The sequence below is a fragment of the Pantherophis guttatus genome, chromosome 3 (assembly GCF_059756535.1).
Source record: "Pantherophis guttatus breed Tessera chromosome 3, ASM5975653v1, whole genome shotgun sequence".
Taxonomy (NCBI): Eukaryota; Metazoa; Chordata; class Lepidosauria; order Squamata; family Colubridae; genus Pantherophis; species Pantherophis guttatus.
The window spans coordinates 102268499-102296147 of NC_142065.1; the positions used below are offsets into that span (position 1 = coordinate 102268499).

The 27649-nt window shown below is 38.9% G+C and overlaps 2 protein-coding genes across 6 annotated transcripts in view; one reads left to right on the forward strand and one right to left on the reverse strand.

The window, feature by feature from the left end:
• Positions 1-714: 714 nt before the first annotated feature.
• Positions 715-16775, forward strand: RNASEL (ribonuclease L). 5 transcript variants are annotated; one of them, XM_034409662.3, is made up of 7 exons: positions 715-1015; positions 1978-3684; positions 5344-5435; positions 6026-6231; positions 8461-8581; positions 11487-11641; positions 15478-16775. In XM_034409662.3, exons 2-7 carry the CDS (start codon positions 2298-2300, stop codon positions 15608-15610), a joined length of 2094 nt encoding a protein of 697 aa, XP_034265553.2. In that variant the 5' UTR covers positions 715-1015; positions 1978-2297; the 3' UTR covers positions 15611-16775. The 5 variants fall into 5 exon arrangements, with proteins under 5 accessions (XP_034265553.2, XP_034265552.2, XP_034265550.2 ...); XM_034409661.3 differs by having other exon boundaries at positions 716-1190; positions 2232-3684; XM_034409659.3 differs by having other exon boundaries at positions 733-1190.
• A 6042-nt stretch (positions 16776-22817) lies between these two features.
• RGSL1 (regulator of G protein signaling like 1) overlaps positions 22818-27649 on the reverse strand; it is a 42840-nt gene continuing 38008 nt past the window's right edge. The window contains exons 19-22 of the mRNA XM_034409665.3: positions 26255-26379; positions 25915-26010; positions 24204-24261; positions 22818-23030 (exon numbers count right to left, since the gene is read on the reverse strand). Of these exons, the coding sequence (XP_034265556.2) occupies positions 22994-23030; positions 24204-24261; positions 25915-26010; positions 26255-26379 (316 nt within the window). The 3' untranslated portion in view covers positions 22818-22993. The remainder of the gene's footprint in view (positions 23031-24203; positions 24262-25914; positions 26011-26254; positions 26380-27649) is intronic.

The window sequence follows — 27649 nt, forward strand, 5'->3', positions numbered from 1 at the left end:
TTGTGAAGTACTGTATGGCTTTTTGTCCAGTGAGGTCAGAACATAATGGCCATGGAAATTATATACCTTCCTGTCTCAACTTGATGCAAAACTTCCCAATCTTGTGTGACTATGAATTGGGGTGATATAACTTATTTAGAAATTTCCCCCAATACTGAATTTTGGGCAAAATGATGGGATCTCTGGGGTGGGGGGGGGAAATCTCATCGGAGAGACCCATCTTACTTATGCTTGGCTGATGATTTTAGTTGGTTCGATGTATTTACATTAAGTTGTTGTTTTACGGGGTATTCCGTTTGGTTCCGCACATCTTGTGGCCACTAATATACACTGCTCAAAAAAAATAAAGGGAACACAAGCAGAAGACATCCGAGATCTGAATGAATGAAATAGCCTTATTAAATACTTTGTTCTTTACATACAGTAGTTTTGTGTTCCCTTTAGTTGTTTGAGCAGTGTATAAACTACTGTATGTAAAGAGCAAAGTATTTAATAAGGCTATTCCATTCATTCAGATCTCGGATGTCTTCTGCTTGTGTTCCCTTTATTATTTTTTTTGAGCAGTATATATTTAAAGGGATCCGAATCTGAAATATTTTTTTTCTCCTGTCCCTTTAACCTGCAAGTCCCACTGTTTCTAGTCTTGTTTCTATTTTCAAAGTTGCAGACCGACAGAGAGCTGGGCGACTCCCGAAGACTCCCGACGCTCCGCCCGTTCATTCGCGTCCTTTCACTTTCGAAGATTTCTTTCCTCTTTTCTCTTCCCACATCCGCCTCTCCTCTACCAGCCACCGCCTTTCCTCAGACCTTGGACCGCCACCGCCGCCTGCAGAAGTCAGAACTAAGGCAGTGGGAAAACGAGGAATCCGCTATCCGCTCGTCGGGAAAGGAAGCTGGAGCCTAGGAGAATTCCTCCTCTCCTTCGCGTTGAGCCAATAAGCCTCAAGCGGCTGCCCTGCGAAAGGAGAAGGCGAAATTGGGCGCTGGAGGAGGAAGAAAGAGGAAGCAGTTGACGGTGAACGCTGTTGGTCTCTTTACGGAACAGTGTCAGACTTAGAGGAACGAAGAGTCTCGCATAAACAGGGCCTCGGTGGAAGAGGGGCGAATGGCGGGGTTTTGGATCGCCTTCCCTCCCTCTCCCCCGGCCCCCACCCCGCTCCGAGAGAGTGGATGTTTTTAAGAGGCGCTCGGTAGGCAAATTCAACAGGGGAAGTTAATGCCCCTCTTAGCATCGCTCATCACGGTATCCTTTTGTTTGTTAGGCAGGAAAACTTCTTCTGCACCCACAGGGGATTAGGAGCAGTTTGGTGTGTGTGTGTCAGAACTGGTAGAAAAAAAAAGTATATTCCGGTGTTATTTCCTGTGGCTGAATTTAAGTGAGCAAAAGTCGAATTGGTTAGTTTTACATATCAGGCAAACTGCTCGACTTGGATTAAATCAATCCGATAATTGTGTGCGGTGCAGATCTGTCAGGAGAATAACCTTATACCTATTTAATTCAGAAATAACCTGAGTTCTCCCCTTGAGGTAAATGGGTATTGAGAAGGACTCAAATAGCTGCACAGAAATGCCAAGGTAGACATCATTGGGCAGGATTTAGGAAACTGAAACCTGCAGGAAAATAATAAACTCTGCCACTGAGTTATAGTTCCTCTGAACATTGAATAATGCAGGGCCAGGAGGAATTAGGAAGTGTGCTGGAATATGACTGTGCAGGATTGGCTTACTAAAAATGTAGTATTTGGCTTCAGATGTGGAAATTGTTCCATGCATAGCAGAGCTGGGATATGAAATGAAATATATCAATAATCAGGTTAAGTTTAAGGAGTAGATTCTATAAAGTTGCAAAGATGGTTACAATGCAAATACAGTTTGGCAATCACAATTTAGATTGGCAACTCAGTCATTATGTGAAGCAGTCACTAAGTGAAATTGTGATTGCTTATGATCCTACTTCAGTTTTCTTTTGTTCTACAGACTTGCAGAGGTTGTAAATGCAAGGATTAGTCATAAAATTACCCTTTCATCATCATAGTAACAGTGAAAGGTCGCTAAATGAAGACTTCCTGTAGCAACAGAGGTCTCAGGCTGGCAGGAAATCTAAAACTGTTGCTTCACAATCCACAATCAGTCAGATGTTTCTAAGAATTTCTCCTGTGGATAGGAATAGTTCTTTCATTCATTCAAACGGTTGATGTCCCCATAACTGTGTTCATGTTTATGTTATACAGTAATAGAACCTGGAAGTCTAATATAATCCTCTTTCTTGAGAATTGAAAGAAGCCTGCAGAAAAACCATGGAAGCAGAATTAAATGTTGCTGTGAAAAAAGGTAAACTTGAGCTCGTTCAACAGCTGGTGGAAGATGGAGCAGATGTTAATGCAAAGGTGGAAAATGGCTGGACACCTCTCCATAGTGCTGTACAAAGAAATTCTGAAGAGATTGTTAACTTTCTGCTGGAAAATGGGGCTGATCCATTCGCAAAGAAGGATAATGGTGCTACACCTTTTATTTTAGCAGGCGTGACAGGTAATGTGAAGCTTTTGAAACTTTTTCTTGATAAAGGCTCATTTATTAATGAGTATGACATCAATGGCTTCACCGCATTCATGGAGGCTGCTTGTTATGGGCAAGAGGAGGCCCTGAAATTTTTATATAAGAATGGGGCAGATGTAAATCAGCGTCGTGAAGTTGATGAGACTAAAAAGGCTGTGAAAAAAGGAGGTGCGACAGCTCTGATGGATGCTGCAAGTCATGGCCATTTTGCTCTGGTCAAAATCTTGGTTGAGGAAATGGATGCTGATGTAAATATCTGTGACAATCAAGATGGAAATGCATTGATTCATGCTCTCTCTGAGGACAAAGACTGGAATAAAGGCAGAGAAGACTCGGCCCTTTTCCTTCTGAAAAACAACATTGATGCCAGTAAGAGGGATGCAAATGGGAAAACGGTGCTCATATTGGCTGTTGAAAGAGAAAGCCTGGATCTTGTGAAGGCCATATTAGAATTAGATGAAGTTGATCTTAACGATGCTGATGAAAATAACGAAACAGCATTGCATGTAGCAGTGAAGAAGAAAAACAATGCAATAGCAAAGCTACTATGTGAAAAAGGAGCAAGAGTAGATGATGAAGTCCTGGATATTGCCCATAGAAATTACCAAAGCAATTTGATAGAACTTCTTCAGACATACGAATCGCCGGGCAGTCCAAGGCAGCCAGAAATATGTAAGGAATTCTCTACCAATCGCTGGAGAATTAAACTCCAGAAACTCAATCAAATGCATCGTCCTATGATTGGCAAGCTCAAGATCTTTCAATATCAAGATTTATGGATCCAGAAGACCACCCAAGGAGGGGTCTACCTGGGATTCTATGCTGGACAAGAGGTGGCTGTGAAGGTATTCTGTAAGGATTCAGAAAATGCCAAGCGAGAAGAAGTGTGCCTCAAAAACTGCCGAACCAGCAAATACCTGGTGAAATTTTGGGGCTCGGAAACGAGGAAGGCCTGTCTCTATCTGTGCCTCTCCTTGTGTGAAAAGAATCTTCAAGAGTACTTCAAGGAAGAAAACAACACAACTATGGAAAGCAAAAAGATTCTTAAAATTATATTTCAGGCTGTAAATGAACTTCATGCATTTGGATTTGGCCATCAGGAACTGCACCCAAGTAACATTTTGATAGGTTGGTGTTTTCTTTGGCAGTCTGCCCATTTATTCCAGTGTAATCCATTTAAACTTTAGTGGCTATATATGGAACAGCAGATTCACAATATTTTGTTGCCGAGAGTGTTTTGTTGTTTTCAGCCTTCCCTATATAATGTTAAAAAGCCCCAGTTCGGCACTTTAGCAAACCATTAACAATTTCATCATCATAAGTGTCAAAACTGCTTATCATTTAAAAAGGTCCCAGAGTCACCCCAAGGTAGTTTTGTCTGGTCATCTGTACCATAAAAGAAAATTTCAGTGCCCCATGAAAGCTGATGATTTCCTTCTCCTCCAAGAGTTCTGTGAAATGAAGGTTTAGAAAGGAAAGGACGAGATCTCATTTTTGTAGTTGAAGGTTGAAAGGTTGAGAAGAGGTGATGACTGCTCCCCATCATGCTGTCTTCCCATCAGGGACTTTCCCTCCATTCTAAAACCAATATTGGCAATGATTTGGTTTTAGGAAGAAACTGCCTGCAGTGACTACATGTTGAGGGGAAGTCAACAGTGATTTATTTTTCTGTGCAATCCTTCAATTCAGATTCAATTCCATTCAGACATCCTATGTAAAGCCTTTCATAACTATGTTAGCTGAGGAGGTTCACCCATTCTGAGCTCATTAGAATGGAAAAGAAGAGTAAACGCCTTTCCCTCATATTAGCTGATGCTGCTCAATAATCTGGACAGCACGCAACAATCAAGGAAATTGCAATAAATCCAATAAAACAGAGGTGTCAAACTTGCGGCTCGTGGGCCGGATGCGTCACACGCTGGCCGTGCCCACCCCTGGTTTAGTCAAGGGGGAAAAAGTGACGATACATCACATGACGACAACGTGACACTGCGAACTTGACACCCCTGTAATAAAAGTTAAAAATGAAAGAGGGTAAGTCTTCCAAAAGCCTAAACGGGGGTATTTTTTCATTGTAGTTAGTGAAAACAAAACAGCTTCATTAACTCTGTGTGAAAATAAATTGCTGGTGGGAATGTTCTTTTCAGTGCAAGAATATTTCTTCCATCCCTTCTGCAAAATCTGGACCATCCCATCCCATCCCATCCCATCCCATCCCATCCCATCCATCAAAATCTGGATCCTCAGAATAAGATTGAAGGGCCTGGAGAGAAAGACAAGTTAAAATTGTATTGTGCGAGGAGAACTGATTCCTGGATAAATGTATGGTTTGAAAATTGCTTGTTTACTAAAAACTGTTTATATTAAGTTGTCTAGGCTAATATTGTAAGGTGCCCAGAGTTATTGTGTGGCCAAGATGGGCAGCTAATAAATTTTAAAAATAAATAAGTAAAAATAAATCTACATTTAATCAAAAGCAAATATAAAAATGAACAAGCTTCTCTTGTGTCATAGGCAATGGACAAAGCCCAAGGATAATACATTCCCATAACACTGCAATAATGATTTAATAGTTTAAGTAAATCAACTCACTTGTGCATTAGGGTAAATTAAGTAAGACAATATTTCCAAAAACAGATCACTTGCCTTATGCAAAATAAATGTGTTTTGCTGATGGGTCTGTTCTCAAAAGATAGTGGTAAAATTGTTGCCATTACTTCAATTCAGTTTTCAAAGAATTTATACTTTCTATAAATATATCTATCAATTTATTTTTTACTTTGTTAGATTTCACTGGCAAGATTTTCCTAGCAGACTTTGATAAGAGCAGAGAAATAACTGATGATACAAAATATTCTGTAATCTCAGAAGATCTACAGGTAAATAATTATCTTTATCTGTCTCTAATCTTCTACATTCTGCAGAATGTTAAATGTAATTATAATCTCCAAAGAACAAGAAAAATAAGTGCAATATTGGTTCTAGTCTACAGAATTTTTTTCCATAAAAACCTAATATATGTTATGGTATTTTTATTTCTGAAAAACTCACATACCCAGTTATACTTAATAATTTACATCTATTTCTAAAATACAAATTAGATATGGTGTTCTATTTTAAAAAAATAAATTGACTTTTTTTTTTTTACAGATCTACAGTTTTGCTAGTCATTGTTGTGCTGATGTGAATCTTACCAGAGTGACCATTTTGGGAAAGCTACCACGCTATTTCACTCCATTTAAGTTGTCCGCTTAGTCTATGGAGCAAAGCAAATCATAATTTACAAGTTATAATTTTACTATTTGGTGATGGGTACGCTTAGTACTTCCTGCATTAGTTAAAGGGAACTAGCTACAATCTGGTCCCAGAATTTACTGTCCTATGAGAATTCAGCTGTAGCATATAGGTTAAAGGAGGAAATCCGCTCTAATTGTTCTGGGATGATATAGACATTTGTTTGTGCACACAGGGTCTCCAAAAACTTATCCTGTATGTTGTGATGAGAGGTCAGAAGGACTTTGAACATTTGCCTACAGAATGTCCAAAGGATGTAAAGGAGAATATAAAGGAAATTGAAGACCTGCGACAAAAACTGGAACTCTCTGACCAAACTACCCTAGCCGATAGTCTACTGGAAATGCTGATCTACCATCCATATTTCTTGTCCAAAGAGAGGTAAGTTAAGACAAGAAATTTTGTAACTGGCTAATTTGACTTGATTGTCTGATTATTAGCATAATAGCCATGGGAGAAGGAGTTTTACAAGAAGAGCTAGAATGAAATTATGCAATCTGTTCATTGCTGATCTTTTAAATTAAAAAAAAAAATTGTCCTCAGCATTGAATTCCAGGAATTGATTACATGGCTTATAATTTATTTTATCATCTCAATGGGCAGATATTGTTGAGAACGGTGCAATTAATAGGGAGAAAAAGTTGCTATCAGAATTGCCCCATTGTATTTTCCTTGCAAGGATGAGACGGCACACAAGGATATTAATAGTCATTCAGTAAAATATTTCATTTAAGCTATGATGATGAGCATGCCACAGACATCAAAGCAAAATTGGCATTAAAAGTCATTAAATGCAGCCAGTTCTCAAAATACTAACACAGGATACTGATTGTCTCTGAAAGATAATTCTGAATTTAAGGCAGTCACCCCATTTCTATCACCAAAGAAGAAACAAACAGAAATGAATGATAAACATTATAAAACCAATAAAATGCCAGTTTCCCTATCTTGTCAATATAGAGTTGCAAACTCTAAACTGAAACTAATGCTAGAATTCCACCCCACCTCATAATAAAGAGTCACCGGAAGTTGGGCAGCATATAAATTTAATAGTAAGCATAAGTACAGTAGAGTGACTGTGCTAAAAGAAAGCAAAGGTGTACCAATACTAATAGGTGCTTTGGGTGCAAATCCCAAATCATGTCCTTGCAACTCCAATAACCTATTTCTCAAAGTCTCCCACTCTTTCATCCATACCAGACATCCAATTTTGGTTACCACAATATAACAATATGTTGAGACTCTAGAAAAAGTGCAGAGAAGAGCAGCAAAGATGATTGGCGAACCGGAGGCTAACACATATGAAGAACGGTTGCAGGAATTGGATATATCTAGTAACTAGTTTAATGACAAGAAGGAGTGATGGGGTGACATGATAGCAGTGTTCCAATATTTCAGGAGCTGCCATAAAGAAGGGGGGGGGGTGTCAACATATTTTCCAAAGCAGGACAAGAAGCAATGGATGGAAACTAATCAAGGAGAGAATAAATCCAGAACTAAGGAGAAATTTCCTGACAGAACAATTAATCTGTGGAATGATTTATCTTCAGAAGTTTTGGGTGCTCCATCACTGGAGGTTTTAAGAAGACATTGGACTTTTACTTGTCTGAAATAGTATAGGGTCTCCTGCTTGAACAATGGGTTGGGCTAGAAGACCTCCAAGGTACCTTCCAACTCAATTATTCTGATATTCTGAAATGTTAGCCTCCCTTCCCACAAAATCCCATCACAAAACAGACCATGGAATTTATGAAGACAGTGTTTGCTTCCATCTATCTTTCAGAGTCTAAGGGCTTTTTCCACTGCTGTGTCATAGTGCTCTCTACTCATCTTGAGGTCAAGCAGAAAACCACACTGGTATAAAATTAGCTGTGTTGTGGCCTTTGTTCCTAAAAAATGGCCTTATACAACTTGTGGCTGACACTGGTTACATTAGGTTTTTGGGGGGTGGGTGGGAATAGTAGTAGAACTAAGGATGACTTACGGCTGTCTCCGTCATTGGGGACAAAGTGAAGATAATATTACAAGGAGCTGGCACACATCCCAAAGGAAAATTGGGATGTCATGACCAGTGACAACCAGAAGCAACACTGAAGGATCTATCAATCTACTGGAAAAACATGCACAAATGCCAATGTGTAACTCCTTTGGGCTTCATTAAGAACAAAGTAAATGGGCAGCTAGCATGCTGCCAAAGGGAGGATTGTCTTCTAGCATTATCTTTACTTTCAAATACATTTTTGGGCAATGGGTAGTCACATAAAAATTAAAATAGAGTATGGGCATAGTGATCAGTTTGGAAATGTGTGCTTTCCCAGAAAGCCAACATAAATCTATTGAGGGGTGTAAAGAACACCATGCCAATTTAGAGGGATAGAAGGGTTTCTAACAAATGAGTCTTCGGTGGTAGCCGTGTCCAACCAAGATAGTTATTTTTGTAACAATGCAGGTGTTCTTGGCAGCTCTTTTTTTTGAGAGGACCCACAATATGCCATCCAAACTACCTGCAGTCACTTCCTAACTTTGAAGTTAATATGCAAAGTATATCATCCACACTTTTCATCCAGTAGTAATATATGCCATTTCTTAAAATTGTCTTTTGTTCTACAGAAAGTACAGGTTTTTAAGAGAAATCGGGAATGAGATACGTATGGCTTGTAAAATAAATAAAGATGATATTCCAAATGCTTTGAGATTTACGGATGATCCTTTCATGAACTGGAAAGAAAAGGTAATCTCTCGAACAACAACAAAAAAGTTAGGAACCATTTTGCATCTTCCACTTTAATGCTTCTATTATATTAATTTCTGTATCCAGTTTTTGCCTTTTTTTGGAGCTGGCTGTGCTAGCTAACAGGTTTGATGTCAACTTCTGCTAGTGACAAACAGCTAAAGTCTCACATGAGCAGTTTATCATAGGCATGTTTAGTTAACATCCATTATTGAGAGACAATATATGCAATGGTTAAAAATTGGATGAGGATCAGATAGAACCTGGATTCTACTCCACGTGTATATTTATCTTGAAAATCCTCTGAATCGGTGTGTTAATTTGAATCCAAAGTTTTCTAGCTTTTTTACATGTCCACCAAGCATGATAGGATAACCCTTCGTGTTATTCACATTTCCAACATAAATTTGAAGTGCCTTTTTAAATTCAAGATCAATTTCTCTGTTGGTATAACACAGCATAAATTTTAATTTTTTCAACCACATATTTCCCAGTGTTCCATCTTTATATTATATCCAAAATTTTAGCCCACTGTCAAACATTCTTTTATTTGTTCTTCTGTTTCAAATTTCAGTAAAATTGTATACAGTTTAGCAATTACACAATTTTTTATTTATACACAATTTGATTTCAGGTGCAGGTCTTTTGTATACTTTAAATCTTTCTAATAACTGTAGATAAGAAAATCATTGGCAAATATATCTCTGCGAGAAGTTGTACTCCCCTTGACAAAATTCTAGTATCTCACAATAAATAGCCATTTTGTTTTCCTATTATTTTTCACCTATAAAATGCTATTTATGCTGAGACTCACAGAGGACACAAGCTGGGTTTTATCTATTCCATATCCTTAATAGGGCAGTCTAACAAAACAATTTTTAAAATCCACCTTAATCTTGACTTTGTCATTCCACAAATGTTCATGCCACCTAAATCTGTGGCATGTCAAGTACTTTAGACACCAAGAGCCTTCTATTTCTCAGCGGCACTGACTCTCATCCACACTAAATAGCAAGCTGCAAAATACAATTTTGAATCAGGTAGACTCACTCCTCCTCTTTCTTTTGCATCTTATAGTATCTTATATTTAATTCATAATTTAATTCATAATTTTCCCCTGCCACACAAATTTAAATAAATATTTTATCACTGTTTAAATTGTGCATCAGTCATCAAAACAGATACTGTCTAAGGCAAAAACATAATTCTAGGCAAAACATTTATTTTTATCATAGAAATTCTCATCAGCAATAAAAATGGCAGTTTCTCCCATCTTAACACATCTTTTTTAACTTCATTCCATGTCTTAACATGGTTATTTTGAAATAACATACACTTTGTATTTATCGTAGTGATACCCAGATATTTTACTTTCGTCTCAATCTTAAAGCCCATTTTATTCATCAGTTTTATTTGATCTTTTATTTTCATGTTAATTGTTAAAATCTTTGTATTCTATTTGTTGAACTCAAAACCTGCTAGTGCATTAAATCAACAGTCCCCAACTTTTGTGGTTTGACGGCCTGGCTGCGGGAGAGGGGAACTGGGCCACCCGAGTGGCAGGCCAGTGTGCATGTGTGGGTGCGCCAGCTTACTGCTCACCTGAGTGGAGCAGTGTGCATGCGTGCTGGCCCACTGCTCGCGTGGCCCAGTTCCAAATAGGCTACAACCCGGTAGTGCCCTGCTGCTTGGGGTTTCGGGTTTGGTTTCTTGTTAAAGTCAAACAAAATTCCTTCTCTCTCAGTTACAATAGTGCCAAATTATCTATTCTTTCTAGCTTTCTTCATGTAATTTCTGTTTTACTATCCAGAATTTCTACTTTGTCTTCTATGTTTTATATCTACAGACACTTGTGTTACACAGATTTCCATCTTCTGAACTTCTTTCATCCCTTTCACCTTTAGAAGTCTTCGATCCATTATTCTTTTAAAAGCTGTCAATCTAATATCAAATGATTCAGCTAACTTATTGTTCAATTCCTCGAAGATTTTCTGAAGTAAATCTGTTATAATTTCTCTCTGCTGGTTGTTCTAGTGATCTCCCCCTGTTGCTGGTTTTTTTTTACTGCTTTCTAGTGGAAGCCATTGTAATACTGTAATCCAAATATGAAAGTGCCTTAATTGCAAGGAAAGGAGTAAAATACCTTTTTTCACTATTGGTACCCTTAAAATTTACAAATCTCTATCTCAAATAATACTTCATAGTTACAATCAGCTTCACAGTCAGTCTCATATTATCTTTATTTTTTGTACACTTTAATAGTAAAAAAAAAAATCATATTCCCATCCATCTCATTTGTCTATTTTAATTCCAAGTTTTTGAAAAACACTTTCATACACACATGCACACACACTTCTACATAACCATCCCCTTCATCTGTTTTAAATTTTTTATATTCCATCCTTATTGAGTTTTTTGCCAAACAGTTTGAAATCTTTAAACCCTACTTTTTTCCTTTTTAATCCATAAAAAGCAAGTGGACTCATCAAGTGGAATTATCTTATCATGCTGCTGAGAAAATCTTACTTTAGCTGTAAATTAATTTTACCAGAAACTGTTTATGAAAATGAGGTGTGTGCAAGTTTGTGTGCTTATAGACTTCATTATGTGATAGGTGAGCTGGGTTGAAATCCCTCGACTGCCATCTGCATTACTCATGAGTGGACTGCAAAAAAACCCTACATTTCTGCAGTCACCTCACAAGTTCTCACCATCTCTCCATTATCCAGAAAGACTGTGCCTGCTAGGATTCACTGTCTGGCTTTCGATTTCTGATGCAATGTCCTTCAGAGATGTCTAGTCTGCCATAAATCCTCACCCAGAAACCAACATTGTTATATCCACTGAGTTGCAAAGAGTGAGTTTTATGGACCAATAACTGACCAGAATATTGCATCTTTTTCAGATTGATGAAGAAGTATGGAAGTCTATGCATAATCTGGGCGAAGAGAAAGGCAGCAAGAAAAGTAACAGGGGCAGAAGAATATATGGCCCAGGTGTAACAGATTTATTAAGGTTTATTCGTAATATGGGAGAGCACTACCTTGAAAAGAAAGATGAGTAAGTAAATATTTCTGTAAATTATGTATCTCTGAAGCAATCTACTGTACATTGGATTTGCTGGCTGGCAACCTTTGCTTCTCCTTTTTCTATTGTAGTAACTAGAATACGAACCTAGAAGAAAGATAAGTCACAAACTTATCTTCATTGATCATGTCCAAGTGCAGAGAAATCTGCATGCAAAAGTGGGAAAAATCCAGAAGAATGAAAATTCTTCCTATATTCTGGACTCAGAATTCCTCTTGGAGCCAACAGCAACTATTACTAAAATCAGAGAAGAGACAGTAGTGACAGATTTCAGAGTGCTATTAGAAGCCATTTTCCCCAGAGTTTTAGATTCCAATCCTGCCTATGCTGTTCATGTCTCTCTGATGCTAACAAATATTCATAATATAAACTCTAATGTAGTGTAGAAGACAGGCAACTAAGCCTAAGATAAAATCCCAAGTGGGACATTTGTTAATTGGTTTGGAATAGAAAGGGGTGTTTTTAGGGGTGAGGGGAGGAGAGAAAGGAAAGGAAAAATTCTAATTATTGACATTGCATCTCCTGTAACCTCTTTCACTTCTTAATAAAAAGAAAGATTTATGGGGGCAACTCCAAAGAAATATCTGATGCTAACTATATAACTGGCATGATATAATAGACTGTTCCAAAATATGGTACAGGTAGTTCTTGATTTATGACCACAATTGAGCCCAAAATTTCTGTTGCTAAGCGAGACAGTTGTTAGATGAGTTTTGCCCCATTTTATGGCCTTTTTTGCTACAGTTGTTAAATGAATCACTGCAGTTGTTAAGTTAGGAACACGGTTGTTAAGCGAACCAGGCTTCCTCGGTGACTTTGCTTGTCAGAAGGTTGCAAAAGGTGATCAAATGATCCGGGTACACTGCAAATGTCATACATATGGAACGGTTGTTTAGCATATGAATTTTGATCACGTGACCATGGGACTGCTGCAGTGGTTATAAGTATGAGAAATGGTCATAAGTCAGTTTTTCAATGCCATTGTAACTTTGAACAGTCACTAAACAAATGGTTGTAAGTCTAGAACTACCTGTATTTCTAAAAACAAGGTTGCCCATTATGTGCAGAACAATTAAATGTGCTGTGTGAACAAAAGATCATTCTGATTTTGAAAATCCCATGTGTGTGTATGTACAAGCTTAAGAACTAGTCTGTTAACTCTGGGTGAGAGGAAATTGAGACTTTAAGGCTTTATCCTCCTTGCCCTGGTGCCTGCTTACCCTTTTGGTGCCATCAATCTGTCTGTCGAGGCTTAATTTAGAATTTGCAAGACAGATGTCAAAGAACAAGAAAGTAAGGGTGATGCCAGAGTGCCAATAGATCTTGAAAAGCTTTATTAAGAAATTGTTCCTTTGCATACAGCATCAGAAGAATTTGACCCCAAACAGCTGGATGAGCTCAAATGGCGGGGAAGGTTTCCAGTACAAGGAAACTGGGGGAAAGGGGTAATTCTTAGAACCCCTTTCTGCCAGTTCCCAACACTTTGGAATCATTATCTTTGTTCTGAGATGATTATCAAGGGAAAATTAATGTTTGTATTTATACCCAATCGAGAGGAAGAAATTACAAATGAATTAAGAAAGCACACAATGGGGAATAGACATTGAAAAGAATGGGTGTAGGTTGTTTGCTTAGGGTTTTCCCTGCACTTAGGAGGCAAAAGAAAGCCTTTAGGATGAAACAGGTCAAAGTCTTGCCAATTTCAAATAGGAAGCCTGCAGAGGATGCTAATGAAGGTCACAGAACTGAGTTTATTAATCTGTCAGGTTGGCACCTTTTAAGAAAGTGCTGAGCTGGGAAGAAAAGAGTTTTGGAAGAGATAGATAGAGATGTTTAAGCAATCTCTCCCCTCTGCAAGGGGGGAAATTCTAAAAGTTGGGAAGAAAAAAAATACAAAAAAAAAAAAAAAAGGGGGTCAGGCAGTCAAGCACAGGACACTTTTGTGTGGGATATGCCTTCCCGGCAGAGACACCATCTCTTGGCCAGCATGCTGCAGGGACAGGCTGAAGTTTGAAACTGGTCCAGCAAGAAAGTTCTTTTCTATTGGAAAATTCAATGCAATCTGCTGGAATTCAACGGTGTCAAACTTGCAGCATCACGTTGTCGTCACGTGACATATCATGACTTTCCCCCCCTTTGCTAAATGGGGGTGGGCGTGGCCAGCATGTGACCCATCCAGCCCACGAGCTGTGAGTTTCACACCCCTGAATTCTAGCAGCTAGATGGACCTTCTCATTTATTTGGGGGGGGGAGCGTGAGAGAGACCAGTGATCTGCCAGGCTCCAATTGGATCATTAGATGGCTGCCCTTCCCATCCATCCTCAGACTGTATTTTTCCGTGGCTCCTCTTCCTCCTCTCACATATGAACATCTTGTGTTCCTGCTCCTATTGGTAACCATTGCTGCCTGTACCAGTGGTGGGTTGCTCCCAGTTCGCACCGGTTCACAAGAACCAGTAGTAATTTTTTTTAGTAGTTCGGAGAACCAGTAATAACATTGGCTGGCCACGCCCCTGAACCGGTCCCCGGCTCGGTCGCCGCTCGCTTACCCCGGCCATCTTATCAGAGGCCTTTTTTTTTTTTTACTTTGTAAAAGCATTTTTTCTACAACCTCTTCAGCTGAAAAAATGCTTTTAAAAGTAAAAAAAAAAGCCTCTGATGATCGTGCGGCTCAGCTGGGATCGTCAGAGGCTTTTAAAAGCATTTTTTCTACAACCTCTTCGGCCGAAGAGGTTGTAGGAAAAAAAATGCCTTTAAAAGCCTCTGGCGATCCCAGCTGAGTTGCCTGAGGATTTCAGAGGATTTTAAAAGCATTTTTTTCTGCAACCTCTTAAGGTTGTAGAAAAAATGCTTTTAAAAGTTAAAAAAAAAAGTTGGCCATGCCCACCCAGTCACATTACCTCCGCACCAAGCCATGCCCACAAAAGAAGCCACGCCCACAGAACTGGTAGTAAAAAATTTTAGAACCCATCCCTGGCCTATACCTACTGAGTGATGTCTGCGTGCCTAAGTTTTTCTCTTCTCCAACAACCATGGATTTTTGCTGTAGAATATAAGAGGGAAGAACCCGTAACTTATATAAGAGAAAAGAACTATTTTTTTTCTCCATAGGAAATCTCCACGCATGCTGGAGAGGAGAAAAAGCAAAGCAGACAGGGATCTTTTCCCTTCTCTGCAGCTGATCCTATCTCCAGTTTTCCCCCATAGCACCATAGCAAAGTTTTCTGGCCTGTTTGTCAGGCTGGGAAGAAGAATAGTGGGGAGGGGGCTTTTTGAAGGAGTGTGTCTTCTCCCTTCTCGAGGAAGGCGAAGAAAACATGTCTGTGAGGTTGTGGGGAGAAAGCCCAAGCAAATGTAGATTGAAGACTGGAAGACAAACAGATTGGAAAAGCAGCAACTTGAGAAAAAGGTGCACATTAGAAAAACATGTCCCAGGATTCAAGAATCAAAGGAGTTGTATGTTATTGGCTACAGTAAACTTGAGAGCAGAGTATTTAAATCAAATTAGAATAGTAAAGTAGCTGTTTGAATTGATTTCTGGGTGAATTGTCAATACGGCCTCTTATGATTGAAAATAAGTTTATCAAGCCAACTCCTAGGAAATGATTTTAATAACTATGCTGTCTTTCACAGCATGCATTGTTCACATGGTTCACAGATGCAAAAAACATGTGTTTTCCTGGCTGACAGTTGCGTTACAACTTAACAAGTTGGCATTCATGTTTTAGCTATGCTTCACCATCTTTAAGCCAGGACAAACTATTGCTTGCATATTGTTTATATTAAAAACTGTATTTTCCTTCATTTCAGGGTGAGAAAAAAGATTGGGGAACCTGCAGACTATTTTCTGGACCGCTTTCCAGATTTAACCATTTATATCTATCAGCAATTGTATAACACGGACTATAGCAAACATTTTCCGAATGCAAATAATTCTTCATAATCATAACATGGGTCAACCACCACTGATTGTTTAATGACATAATTGAATGTGATCTACATATTTTCTAACTAAAACCAATCAATAGTTTTTATTAGCAGTTAATACTGTATGTGATCCTGGAAAATCTTCTTTAGACTGTCTTTTGCTCACGGACAATATACTCAAACTACAACTGCTAGTTAAGATACCCACAGAGAAACCAAATAATGCAGAATATACAGCTGTCAAATTTACAATCTAGTCTGACAACACTACGTTCCCACAGCATTGGACAAAGCATGATGGAGTTGCATATTTGCTTCCTCTCCAACCTAATACGTTGTATTTGTTAATGGAACTGCAGATATAGGAGTTTATATCTCAAAGTCAGTTTCTGTCCAAAAGAAGCCCCTTACCCTTTTTAGTGAGTTGAGAATCTCTGCTTTCAAGCACGTTTATTATAACCCCACAAGGCAGAATACAAGGTTCTGCCCACTTGGCAAGGTTGAAGAAGCAACTTACATAATAATGCCAGACATTTGGTCAGTTAATGATATCCTAGAAATTTGAATTTCACCACTGGATGGAGGGCATGTGAAATGTTTCAGAAGGAACCCTCCCTAGTATTCTGGTGTGTACAAAGAAAGGAGGGAGAAATTGCAGAATAACTACTGTAATTATTGCAAAGTTAAGATAACTTTGCAATAAAGATAGAGCTAATACTCCAAGTTGTGCTCCTTGGCCAGACTACCATGAGCAACTAACTGTCTATGCAAGAAGGTCCATATTCAACACCTACAGCAGAGGTTCCCAAATGTTCTTGGTCTTCAATGCCTTCATCTCAATAATTTTTTCATAGTGATCCTAGGTTTGTAGTTTGTGTGGTGTCTGACAGTTCACTGGTATTGTGTGATGTTCCTGTGAGTTCATTGCAGCACCCTGCAATGGTTCTGCAAGTGCTGAGTTTGGGATGTGTGAAACTACATTATAAATGGCCACGTGGATAATTATTACACTCTGCACCTAGCACATTAAATTTCACTTTGATTGTATTGCTTTACATATAATGTCTACATCTCTATGGATATGCATTTATTCCTAATTGGTGATGTCATGCCATATAAGTGGTATGCTAAACTGAAATCCATGAAAGTCTATGCTGCAATAAACTTGTTGGTATGTAAAATGTCTCAAAACTATATTTTTGTTTCATCACTTACTTGAACAGTTGAAAACATCCATCCAATGTTTATCAAGAGAAATGATTGCATGTTGAAAAGAAGAAAATTCCTTTTAATATATTTCTGCAACTCATCCAAAATTGCTGTAAATATCATCTGCACTGGAAGCGCTGCACTGCAGAAAGTCAACAGTCTAGGATGATTCTCTAAAGTTTTCTAATACAGCCTAAAAACTCAACAAAATCAAAATAGGGCAGCTTAACATCTTGTCTTTTTCACACAAATTGAAAGATTTACACCTCAATAACGTATAAGGTCAAAAACTGAAATGTGTGTGTGTATCTGAATTTTCTCCCTAGAAGATAATCTCATTGTTTTCTTGAAAGTTGATTTCCTCTTATGAATCCATTTTAAGTTACAAATCTCTCCACTGTATAATGTGAATTAATGACTTCGAACATTTTCATCACAGCTGGGACAGGGTTAGGCAAAACCCAAATAGCATTTGACCACTTTTAAGTCCTAGCAATAACATCCCCTTGCTGTTGATTCCAAGTTGCTGAAGCCATATTTAAAAAATATTTTAATATATTAAAATCTTAATTTGATCAATGCCATTAATTTTTCAAGAGTGGCAATAGAAGGAAAGAAGGACTACCAGTGCATAGTTTGCATTTAGCATTTTATACACATTTAGGATGTGTATAAAGAAAACGCCACATACACAAATGATGATTTGAATCGTTTACTGGCACGAACTAACATCCATAAAGCAATACAGGAAGATTTTGTTGGAGCTAATGCTTTGTGCTCCCCACCACCTTATAAAGCTTTATCACCCAGGTGGCCCTTAACCCGACTCCTCCTTACTCATTAATCATTGTTCCATTAGATACTGCAATTAGGCATTACTCCCACATGCTCCCAGCCCGCTGGCCACTCCTCCAGATTGGCCAGCATTCCAGCCATTTCCAAGCCTCTCCAGATTAGTCATCATTACAGCCGTTTCCAAACTTCTCCATAACTCTCAGCCTCTCAGCTGCCCTCAACAGTTGCTCAGTCAGCAGCTCCCAGCTGCACTAACTGCCAAGTCCATTCAGAAATGCTTGCTGCCAGTCCGAGTGCCTTAAACGTCTGGAGGAGGCTGCCATGGCAACGAACACATCATGTCGAGATCCCATCGACACTACAAGATTAGTGGCGACCATGGATCCTGACGTTCTATACGATGTGATACCTGAATCAGTGGCAAGGGGGGTGGTTTGGGAGATGGAATATGCTGTCCGCACTGGTGATGGGGGTGTTAGCATAAGGATAGGTGGACGGTCACGCCGCGGCCGCGGCCTTATGCCGCCCTTTCTTGGATGTTATTAATTAACTTTGGAAAGTTACTGAACATCCGACAAAGAGAGCTGGAAATGATAGCTGAGGTGGCCATTCCATTTACTTCCATACAATGTTTCCCTGAAAATAAGACCTTGTCTTATATTTTTTGAACCCTGAAATAAGTGCTTGCCCTTATTGCCATGCGCTCAAAAGCCCAAATGGGCTTATTATCAGGGGATGTCTTATTTTGGGGGAAACAGGGTAACATACCAGACTCTCAAGCCTTTTCCCTGGTCTTTAAGCTGATTAAGCTCATGTCAATCTTCCAAACTAATCTGATAGAGAAAAGTGATCTTTATCAGTGTGGTAGCAATGAAAAAGTGTTGTGCAGGAGACTAGGGCAAAATCTGTAGCAGTGGAGCCCCACACATTTCTGTACAAGTTCCTCTTTGTGATCCCCATTGATGAATCTGATTAGAATACACAGTTTAAATTTGTAAGTCATTTGTCAGATATAAAGAGCAGGGTGGGGGTGTCTTATGCACAATTTATCCACTATTATTATACACTTCTTTCTGGCATTGTCTCTTAAAGGTTGGGGTTGCTGTCATTAATAATAATAATATTTTATTGTCATTGTACATGTATACACAGTATACCCATACAACGAAATTCACTTATCACCCAAAGACCAGGTCCAACACACATAACAATCCCCAAACACACTCCCACCCACCACAATTCTCCACCCCTAAACCACCCAAACATCCACACAACAGACCAAGTAATACTGTCTAACAGCTCACTGATGGTGGCCCTTTAGTTCATCGTTGAGTGCAATTATAGCTCTGGGACAAAAACTATTCAGAAAACATGTGGTCTGAGTTTTGATTGTTCTGTATCTTCTGCCAGAAGGCAACAGTCCAAAAGATTATAAGCAGGATGGGAAGAATCTCTGAGAATGTTATGCAACTTTCTCAAACAGTGAGATTCGAAGATGTCGTCCAGGGCTGGTAGCTGGAGTCCGATGATATTCTGGGCAGTATTAATGATTCTCTGTAGAGCTTTTTTGTCCGCTACAGAGCTGCTCCCATACCATGCAAGAATGCCATATGTCAGGACACTCTCAATGGTGCTGCGATAGTAGGACAGAAGTAGATGCTGAGATAGATTTATCTTCCTGAGCTGTCATTTCATAGGAAACAAAACCATCAAGCTCTCTTGGAAGATGTCAAATTTCCAATTGGACAGGAGAGACCTTTCCCCCCTTTTTTTGGTCACCATCTAGATATATTCCAGGAACTCAATGAAATATCCTGCTAATCTCACAGTACTCTATTAGTTAATGAAATTCTCTGCATTTCACTAATGAAGTAGGCTGGTGCAGAATTAGTAGAATCGGCTGTACCAGTGGTGGCTTGGTCAGTCTCGAACCACATTGTGGAGAGGTCTTTTCAGAACTGGACTGAAACATCAGAAAAGTCATCAGTAAAAATGCAGGGGTTTCAACACCACCATTTCAGATGTAGAGTTCAATTGCAAGTGGACAGTTTCAAGGTTTGAGTTCCTGCCTCTGTCACCTTGATGAATACTTTTATTTATTTTTATCTATATTTCATATTTCTTAACTGCCCTCTCCAGCTCTCCGGGGTTGTTTTGATACATTTCTTTATCTATTATTTAAATTATCTCAAAGTTGCTTTAATAAATAGAGTTTCCCCTCAGTTCTTTTATTCAGTTGGTTCAGGAAAGGTGAGGCTGAGGTGAATGTTATCTATATTAGGCAATTTTCTCTCAGTCAGATCATCAGGAGCTACAGGAGCCTTTGTAGATGAGAATTGGCTTTGTGATTAGGCCTCTATAGCCACAGCTTAAGAGCTGGAATGAACCTAGTTTTCTTTTTTTTTTCTTTTTTTTACAAGGCCAGAAATGAACGAACAGATAATAGATAATGTTTTAAGCTTTCAATCTTCTGCAAATTTCAATTTGCTCTTCATTTGGAAACAAATCAAATGAGCAGAAAGAATCCTTGCTTCTGATTGCTGTGGTTTAAAGTGAGCAAAAGCATTAAGAGAGCGACTTTAGCAATTTGAAAGTCATATTGTAGACACAAAGTTTGTAGAGTCATATGTTTTTCTATGTCATCTGCAATTTCAATTGTATCAGTGCTGAGTAATGTTCACATGTGACTAACAATGAAAAGATTTTTTTCTTCATTACAGTACACGGTGAAGGACATAATATGACCGCTTTCTGTCATGAAAGCTGCCCAACCCACCTCACAGGATTGTGGTTGTTGTTGTGGGGAAAATAGAAGTACGAAGGAGTATTATGTATATTTGCTGCCTTGAGTTACTTATAAAATAAGAAAGGTGCGATAAAGATCTAATAAATAAATCTCATGATATTTCCAAATTTAACAATTTATTGAAGTTTATATATCAACATGATCAACATTTTCATGTTCAGAATCCTTTTTAGTCAGTTCAATGAATATAAGTGACAGTCAATTCCTGCAGGTAAAACTTCTACTTTTGATTCATTGTAGCAATGTGCCAAAATGCTATTTGATTTTATTTAAATATAAAACACACCAGATGTAAAAGAGAAATACAAAAAAAGAATTGTTTAATATCTATGTTAAGAGAAAGTGTGGATTGCAAGCCCTCCTTGCTTGATGTGAAGATCTTTGACCTACGAATGGACGCCAAGCAATGTTTTGTAAATGCAGCTGCAGAAAAAGAAAACAAGCACATTTCATTATGCTCTGTAGTTGCTTCACATAAAATCCCTTCACAAATGAAAAATATTCCTTGCTGTTTCAAATTTCTTGATATAAATGTGTAACAATGCAATACATACCTCCAGGACATATATCCATGATATCAAAAGAAACATACAGTAGCTTCTTTCTAATATAGCTGAGTTCACTTTCCTTCTAGAATACAGAAAAACAGCCAGGTGGGGTTCCAGAGTTTGGGCTCAGGAAACGTGGAGAGATAGTGTTTTTCCATTTTGGTAACCTGAAGATGTGCAGATCAGTGGTGGGTTGCTCCCAGTTCACCCCGGTTCAGGCGAACTGGTAGTGGCGGCGGTGGGAGGCTCTGCCCACCCACCCAGACGTCATCAAAAATGCTCTGCGCATGCGCAGAGGCTTCTGTGCATGTGCAGAAGCGCTGTGCACTACCGATAGTGAACTGGTAGTGCCGGGATTTGAATCCCACTACTGGTGCAGATGCTGGCTGGGGAATTCTAGGAGTTGAAGTCCACATATTTTCAAGTTGCCAATGTTGAAAAATAGTGGATTACCAGCTACTGGAGGTATGGCTTGTGACACAGCATACAATTCAAAACAGTCCCAGGTTTTTAAGTCACTGTAAAAGCTCTTAAGGGTAAAGCTCTGCATTTTGGGGGGGGGGGTGGTAGAGGGTACTTGGGAGTAATGATTGCAAAAGAGAGTACCAATGACTTTGGGGTTTCCTGTGATCCTGTGTTGTAATTCTGCTTTTTAGTGGGTAGCTATAATAATATCATGAATGTATGCTGGCCCTCTTTTGGTATGCAAATGGTATGTATCTGTGGCTTTTCAAAATGATCCAATGGATTAATTCATCCAGAAATAGATATGTATCCAATTGTAGAAAATGTATGTTACTCAGGATTGAATGGTTGGGTTCTTGGTGTTCTCTGAGCTTGGTTGATTTCTTGCAGAGATTTCTTTACTAGGCGAACAAACATCATTGATGCATGGAAGAGTCTGCAGAAAAACACCAAGCTCAGATAGCACTAAGAACTCAATATTTATGCATATATTATTGTGTGAAGGAGATGCTCCATGGAAAGAAATCATGGAGTCCCATAATTCTGGGACAGAGGTAAAGGTGAGGTTTCTAAGTCTCTTATGATTTAGATGATTTTTTTCAATAAGACCAGGACATTATTCCTCCCTCCTTCCCCTTTCCTGGAGTCATGGGTTAATAAATCATCATCAACAAAACAAATGACAAAATGTGTATGGCTGCATCAACCTTGTGTGGGACTTGTGTGATTGAGACAGACATCAGGATGCAGCAATACATGCATGCCATTATTTTAGTGTCACAGTGGTTTGCTGTGGATGCTGTGCCCTAATGTTCCCACCAATATCTGTTGACAGATGGAAATTTGGATTCTTTAAGGGAGTATTGTCCCACTGCTGAAGATGCTGCCAAATCTTTAGATTCAGAGTAGATTTTTTTTAATCTGGAAAAAACAGACTGATACAGTAGCTGTTGATTCTGTGACATCTGATGGGTTGATTGAAGAAAGAAAGACAGATTTGTGTATTAAGCTTCCTGATACAGAAAGATCTGACAGGGGAGGTTTAATAAGAGACCAGTATTTCATGATTAAGATAACTGCTTATTCCGGAAAGCTACCGGTATTACCTCTTACAAGTCCCTGTTTCATCTTCTGAACTGAAACTATGATTTTTTTCCAAATAAAACCTGAAATGATAACTTGTCATTATAATAAAATAGAAATCTGCCCACGCAATCTTAAAATATACCAAGGGGGTGGACAAACCTACTTTAATTATAAAGTGGCTCTCTAAATTTTGCAGTGATTCTTATCCCTGTATGCACACAAGACATATCCTCAATTCTTTCTTTTCCTTTTATCCTTTTTTTGCCCTTCGTTGCTTCTGCGTTCTGAGAATTAATAGAAAAAAATACATCCCAGGAGGGAAAATATACTTTTATCACTTAGCTCCCAAAGATCTTTTCAGGCTTGTCAAAGCACTGTTACTTGCTGTGGTGATAGACAAGGACCTCAGTTTCCCCATGTTGCAGCAGAAATTTATCCCCCATTGAGAAAATGGTGACATCCTGCCTCCAGAAGGGGAGGTATTAAGCTGTTAAAAGACTTTTTTTCCATCTTCAAAAATTGATATCCTGTGTCAGAATGCAAGCAAAAACAAATTTAAAAATTTAAAGCTGAGATACGTAATGCTATGAGAATGCACAACCTAATTAGGAATTAGTTGATCTTTCGGCATTATTAGGCTGTGTGGCTTCTGTGCGACAAACATGTCCAACCATACAGGCAGTCCTTATGACCACATTTGGGACCAGAATTTCTGTGGTTCATGATCATTTTTTGCCAAGGTTGTTAAGTGAATCATTGCAGTTGCAATAATGCAGTTGTTAGGAGAATCTGGCCCCCGCTATTCATTATCTTTGGCGGATGTTGGCTGAGATGGTGCTCATATGCCAAACTCTTTCCTTGACCTTCCATTGGCCACTCTGTTCCACCTCTTTAGGAAAAGAATAATTGCATACAGAATGGTGGCTGAGAAGACTGACCTTAAATCAATTGTCTTAAACACCCAAGAGCTTCTTTCTCATCAGAGTCAATACTTGTCACTGAACTCTACCACCTACTTATTTTACATAACTTTAGGCTGCCATTGGATCACATTAGAATATGGAGGAAAAGACTACTCGAAGTCAGTACTGGAATATCTAGTGAAAACTTATCACCATTCCATTCATAGACTTAAGAAAAGATAAGGGCAATTCAGGGACAGGGCAAAGTGTGGGGGGAGTAGCTGACAACCACAATTATGCCTTGATATGCCAAAATCTCACAGAATTCAGATTTTTTTCCCTCTGTGAAATATCTGAGAATGGCTTTGTCTTATGCTTTCTCTCTACCCCTGGCTGCTTTGCAGAACTTCCTCTGAATAGTCAGCACTTGTGCGTGTTTCTACAGGCACATAAGTGGCAGCCATAGCACTGTCACCCTCTGCATGGAGGCAGGGTACAAAATGTTGGCCAAATTGTAAGCATGGCTGCTTCTACCGCTGGTTGCAGAAGTGAAACACGTGAACGTACACATTCCATAGGAAACCCATATAATACCTTACCTGTTTATTGGGGAGTTTCTGCCCTATAAACTGGTGGAGAATTTTCACTTAAAAAGTCAATAAGCGTCTTTGCCTAATTTATCGGCCTATAAATTTGGTGGAGAATTTCAGGAGGATGCTTTTATACAATTCTACATTTTCCCAAAACTTTTAAGTCTCAAGTCTCAAGGAGAGGCAACATATTTCAAAGACATTTTACCTTTTCTGCATAGAGGCACCAGATGACGATTTCACATGGGTTTCACTTCCTGTTGATGCTGCCAAGGAAAAAGAATTAAGTTAGATTTGAAGCCTTCAACCTATCTGGGAAAACAAAGTAATTTAAAACTATCTCCCCCCCCCAATCCACAACTAAGTTCTAAGTTCTGGACAATTGCCAATTTCTTTAGGGTTAGATTGTTCCTACTTCAATCTTTGGTTCAGCCATTACATTGACTGATAATAAGGAAAGGATGAGAGTGCAGGAAATACAAAAGAAAATTATGATCACCTAGGTAAGAATTTAATTTGTTGTTTGGCTTTTGCTGGCTTTCTTTGCTTGTTACCAGTTTATGACCAGCCGGTGTTTGATCAGCAGCTGAGAATTTAGCAAATTCTCCTCCCCTGCAGAGGCCAATGGCCATCCCACCCACACCCACTCCCGATCTCTGGGCTGCAGGTCTTCTGCTGCATCTGTAAAAGCACCTTGGAGTTGAGCCAAAGTTCAATCAATGGATGTTCCTTGCCTGTCATATTCATGGTCCCCCTGCAGCCCCTCACTCCATTCAACCTTGCATGGGCCTCCTGGCTTCTGCCCCAATGAAGCAAACTCCATGCTCAGAGGAAAACTTCCCTTTCTCCACACACCCCAAAACATCTCTAAGTTGTATCAAATGCACAATAACTTTGGGATGCTGAGGAGGTCACTATGGTGGTCTTTGATGCAGGTGATTATTGACATAAAGATTATTGACATAAACCTTTAATTTAACCTCTAATTAAGGAACAAATTGTTCACCATCCAGAGAAGTTGGATTTTCCACTAGAATCACTATGTTTGTTTAACCTTGTAGTTAGAAGATAGAATAACAGAGTTGGAAGGAACCTTGAAGGTCTTCTAATCCAATCCCCTGCTTAGGCAGAAAACCCTATACCGTTTCAGACAAATGGTTGTCCAATCTCTTTTTAAAGACTTCCAGGGTTGGGGCATTCACAACTTCTTGGAGGCAAGTGGTTCCACTGATTAATTGTTCTAACTGTCAGGAAATTTCTCCTTAGTTCTAGGTTGCTTGTCTTCTTGATTAGTTTCCACCCATTGCTTCTTGTTCTGCCTTCAGGTGCTTGGAGAATAGCTTGATTTCCTCTAGTGACCAAGACTGGAAGTCACTTCTTTAGATAGTAGTCCTCAACTTACAACAGTTCATTTAGCGACCTTTCAAAGTTACGACATTGAAAAATGTGACTCATGGCCATTTTTCAAATTTATGACCTTTGCAGCATCCCCATGGTCATGTGATCAAAATTTAAATGTTTGGTAACTGGGTCATACTTATGACAGTTGCTGTGTCACAAGGTCATGTGATCACCTTATGCAACCTTTTGACAAGCAAAATCAATGGGAAAGCCAGATTCACCTAACAAACCGTGTTACTAACTTATCAACTGCAGTGATGCACTTACTGCCAAGAAAAGTCGTAAAATGGGGCAAAATTTTTCACTTAAGAACAGAAATTTTGGGCTCAGTTGTGATCATAAGTTGAAGACTACCTGTATATTTCTATTCCCTTTCTTTATATTTCTATTTCTTTTTTTCCCCTATTTCCTTGCACTTTTTCATCTTCCTTTCTCTTTTCCCTTTCTTTAAATTTAGTTTGTGTTAGATATTACTATTATAATTATAATTCTTAATAAAATTATATAAAAAGACTTACATTTTTCTCCTGGTAATTCGTCTGTTGCCTCCCTTGGTTGAGGCAGCAGTAGCTGTATTCCCTTGAGCAAAGTAAACCTGATGATTGGATGATCTTCTATATAAATGCATTAAAAAGTGAAGGCAAATTATAACTCAGGCATTATCTCCTGATCCCCTATCACTGATCGCTGAGAAAAGTTGTTTTAATATGCATACTGTAAGAATGGTGTAATTAAAGATACTGAGATTGAAAAACACTGGTTTAACACTCTATAGATGGTCAAGAGTGATAGACAGTTCCGACATGCTAATCAAATGCATATACAAAATAAATCATGGAAGCTACATATTCTGCTTACCTCCACTGAAACCACTGGACCTCCTAGGTGTCTTTGTAGGTGAGAATGGTAGAACAAAAGGAGACTCATCTGTTTTTTCTCCTTTACGTTTTCTGAAATATTTCATCACTTTCCAATAACAATATCTGCCAGGAAAAATGTTGATACTCCTGGCAGCTTTTATTGACATAATGCACATTTGGCAAAGCAAAGAGTTGCTCGCTAAGAAAGGTACAAAAAAACAAAGCAGACAAACAAACTTAGAGGCTTCCTGAGCCCCCCGGATAGCCTGTCATACATAGATAACAGACTGTATTTGGCTGGGAGGGTTATAATTTGTGTAGGTCAGGTCTAGAGTGAAAGAATTCAAAAAACAGTAGGCAAGTAGACAGAGTGACAATTTAGGGACATGCCGTTCTTCTTTGAGTTGAACCTTTCTTTTTGTACTACTAAAGCATCCAAAATCAAATTATCACATAAAAGCAGCACAAGCAGTAAGGATACACCATGTAGGCTCCCACCTTCATTTGATTTTGATATATGTATTGCTTAGATTTCAAAATGAACTTTGGGACCATCTTAATAATCCTGTTGTAACCTTTATTCTCTGATTTTGTCCACAAAAATAGGTATTTCCCAGATCAAAAATATGCCCAGTGACTTTTTTATTCTGTCATGTCGTTGTTACATTATCTTCCACTCATCCTCAGTCTACATATGAGGTAGCTTAAAATTATTCTTGGTTTATTCTGATCTGAAGATAGCATTTTTCTCCTTAGTCATTCAATGAGCCCAGGTATTTTTATTGTGGGGGCAAACTGATACTGTATATTCAACCCACCAATGTTGCAATCAAATGACCTTTAGTGGTTGGGATCAGCCTGGCATCTATTAGCCACTTTGGCTGTTGAATTTATGTCCCCTCCCATCAATCCTCAGACACGGCCCTCTAGGCCCTTATTTTCATAGAATCATGAGCTGAAAGGAAGTCTCCTAGTCCAATCCCCAGCCCAAGCCAGGAGTCCTTATACCATCCCAGATAAGTGGTTGAAAGCTGCTTTTATTGAAAGCCTCTAGCAATGGAGCACCCACAACTCTGGGAAGCAAAAGCTGATCCATTGCTCTCACTGTCAGGAAAGTCTTCCCCATTCCAGGTTGGCTCTTCCTCTGATGGACTTCCACCCATTGCTTCTTGTCCAGCCCTCAGGTGCTTAGAGAATAAATTGACAACTTCTTCCCTGCGACAGTCCTAACTTGGGAACAATGAGAGCAGCAGAGAGATTCTTTCTCATATTTACCAGATATCTGATTTGATCTCTAGCTTGGAGACCTTTTTCAGCCCAAACAGCACTACCACTGGTGGTGATGAAAGTTGTAAGGTGAAGCAGGTGAGAGCAAGCCATCTGTGTCACTTAC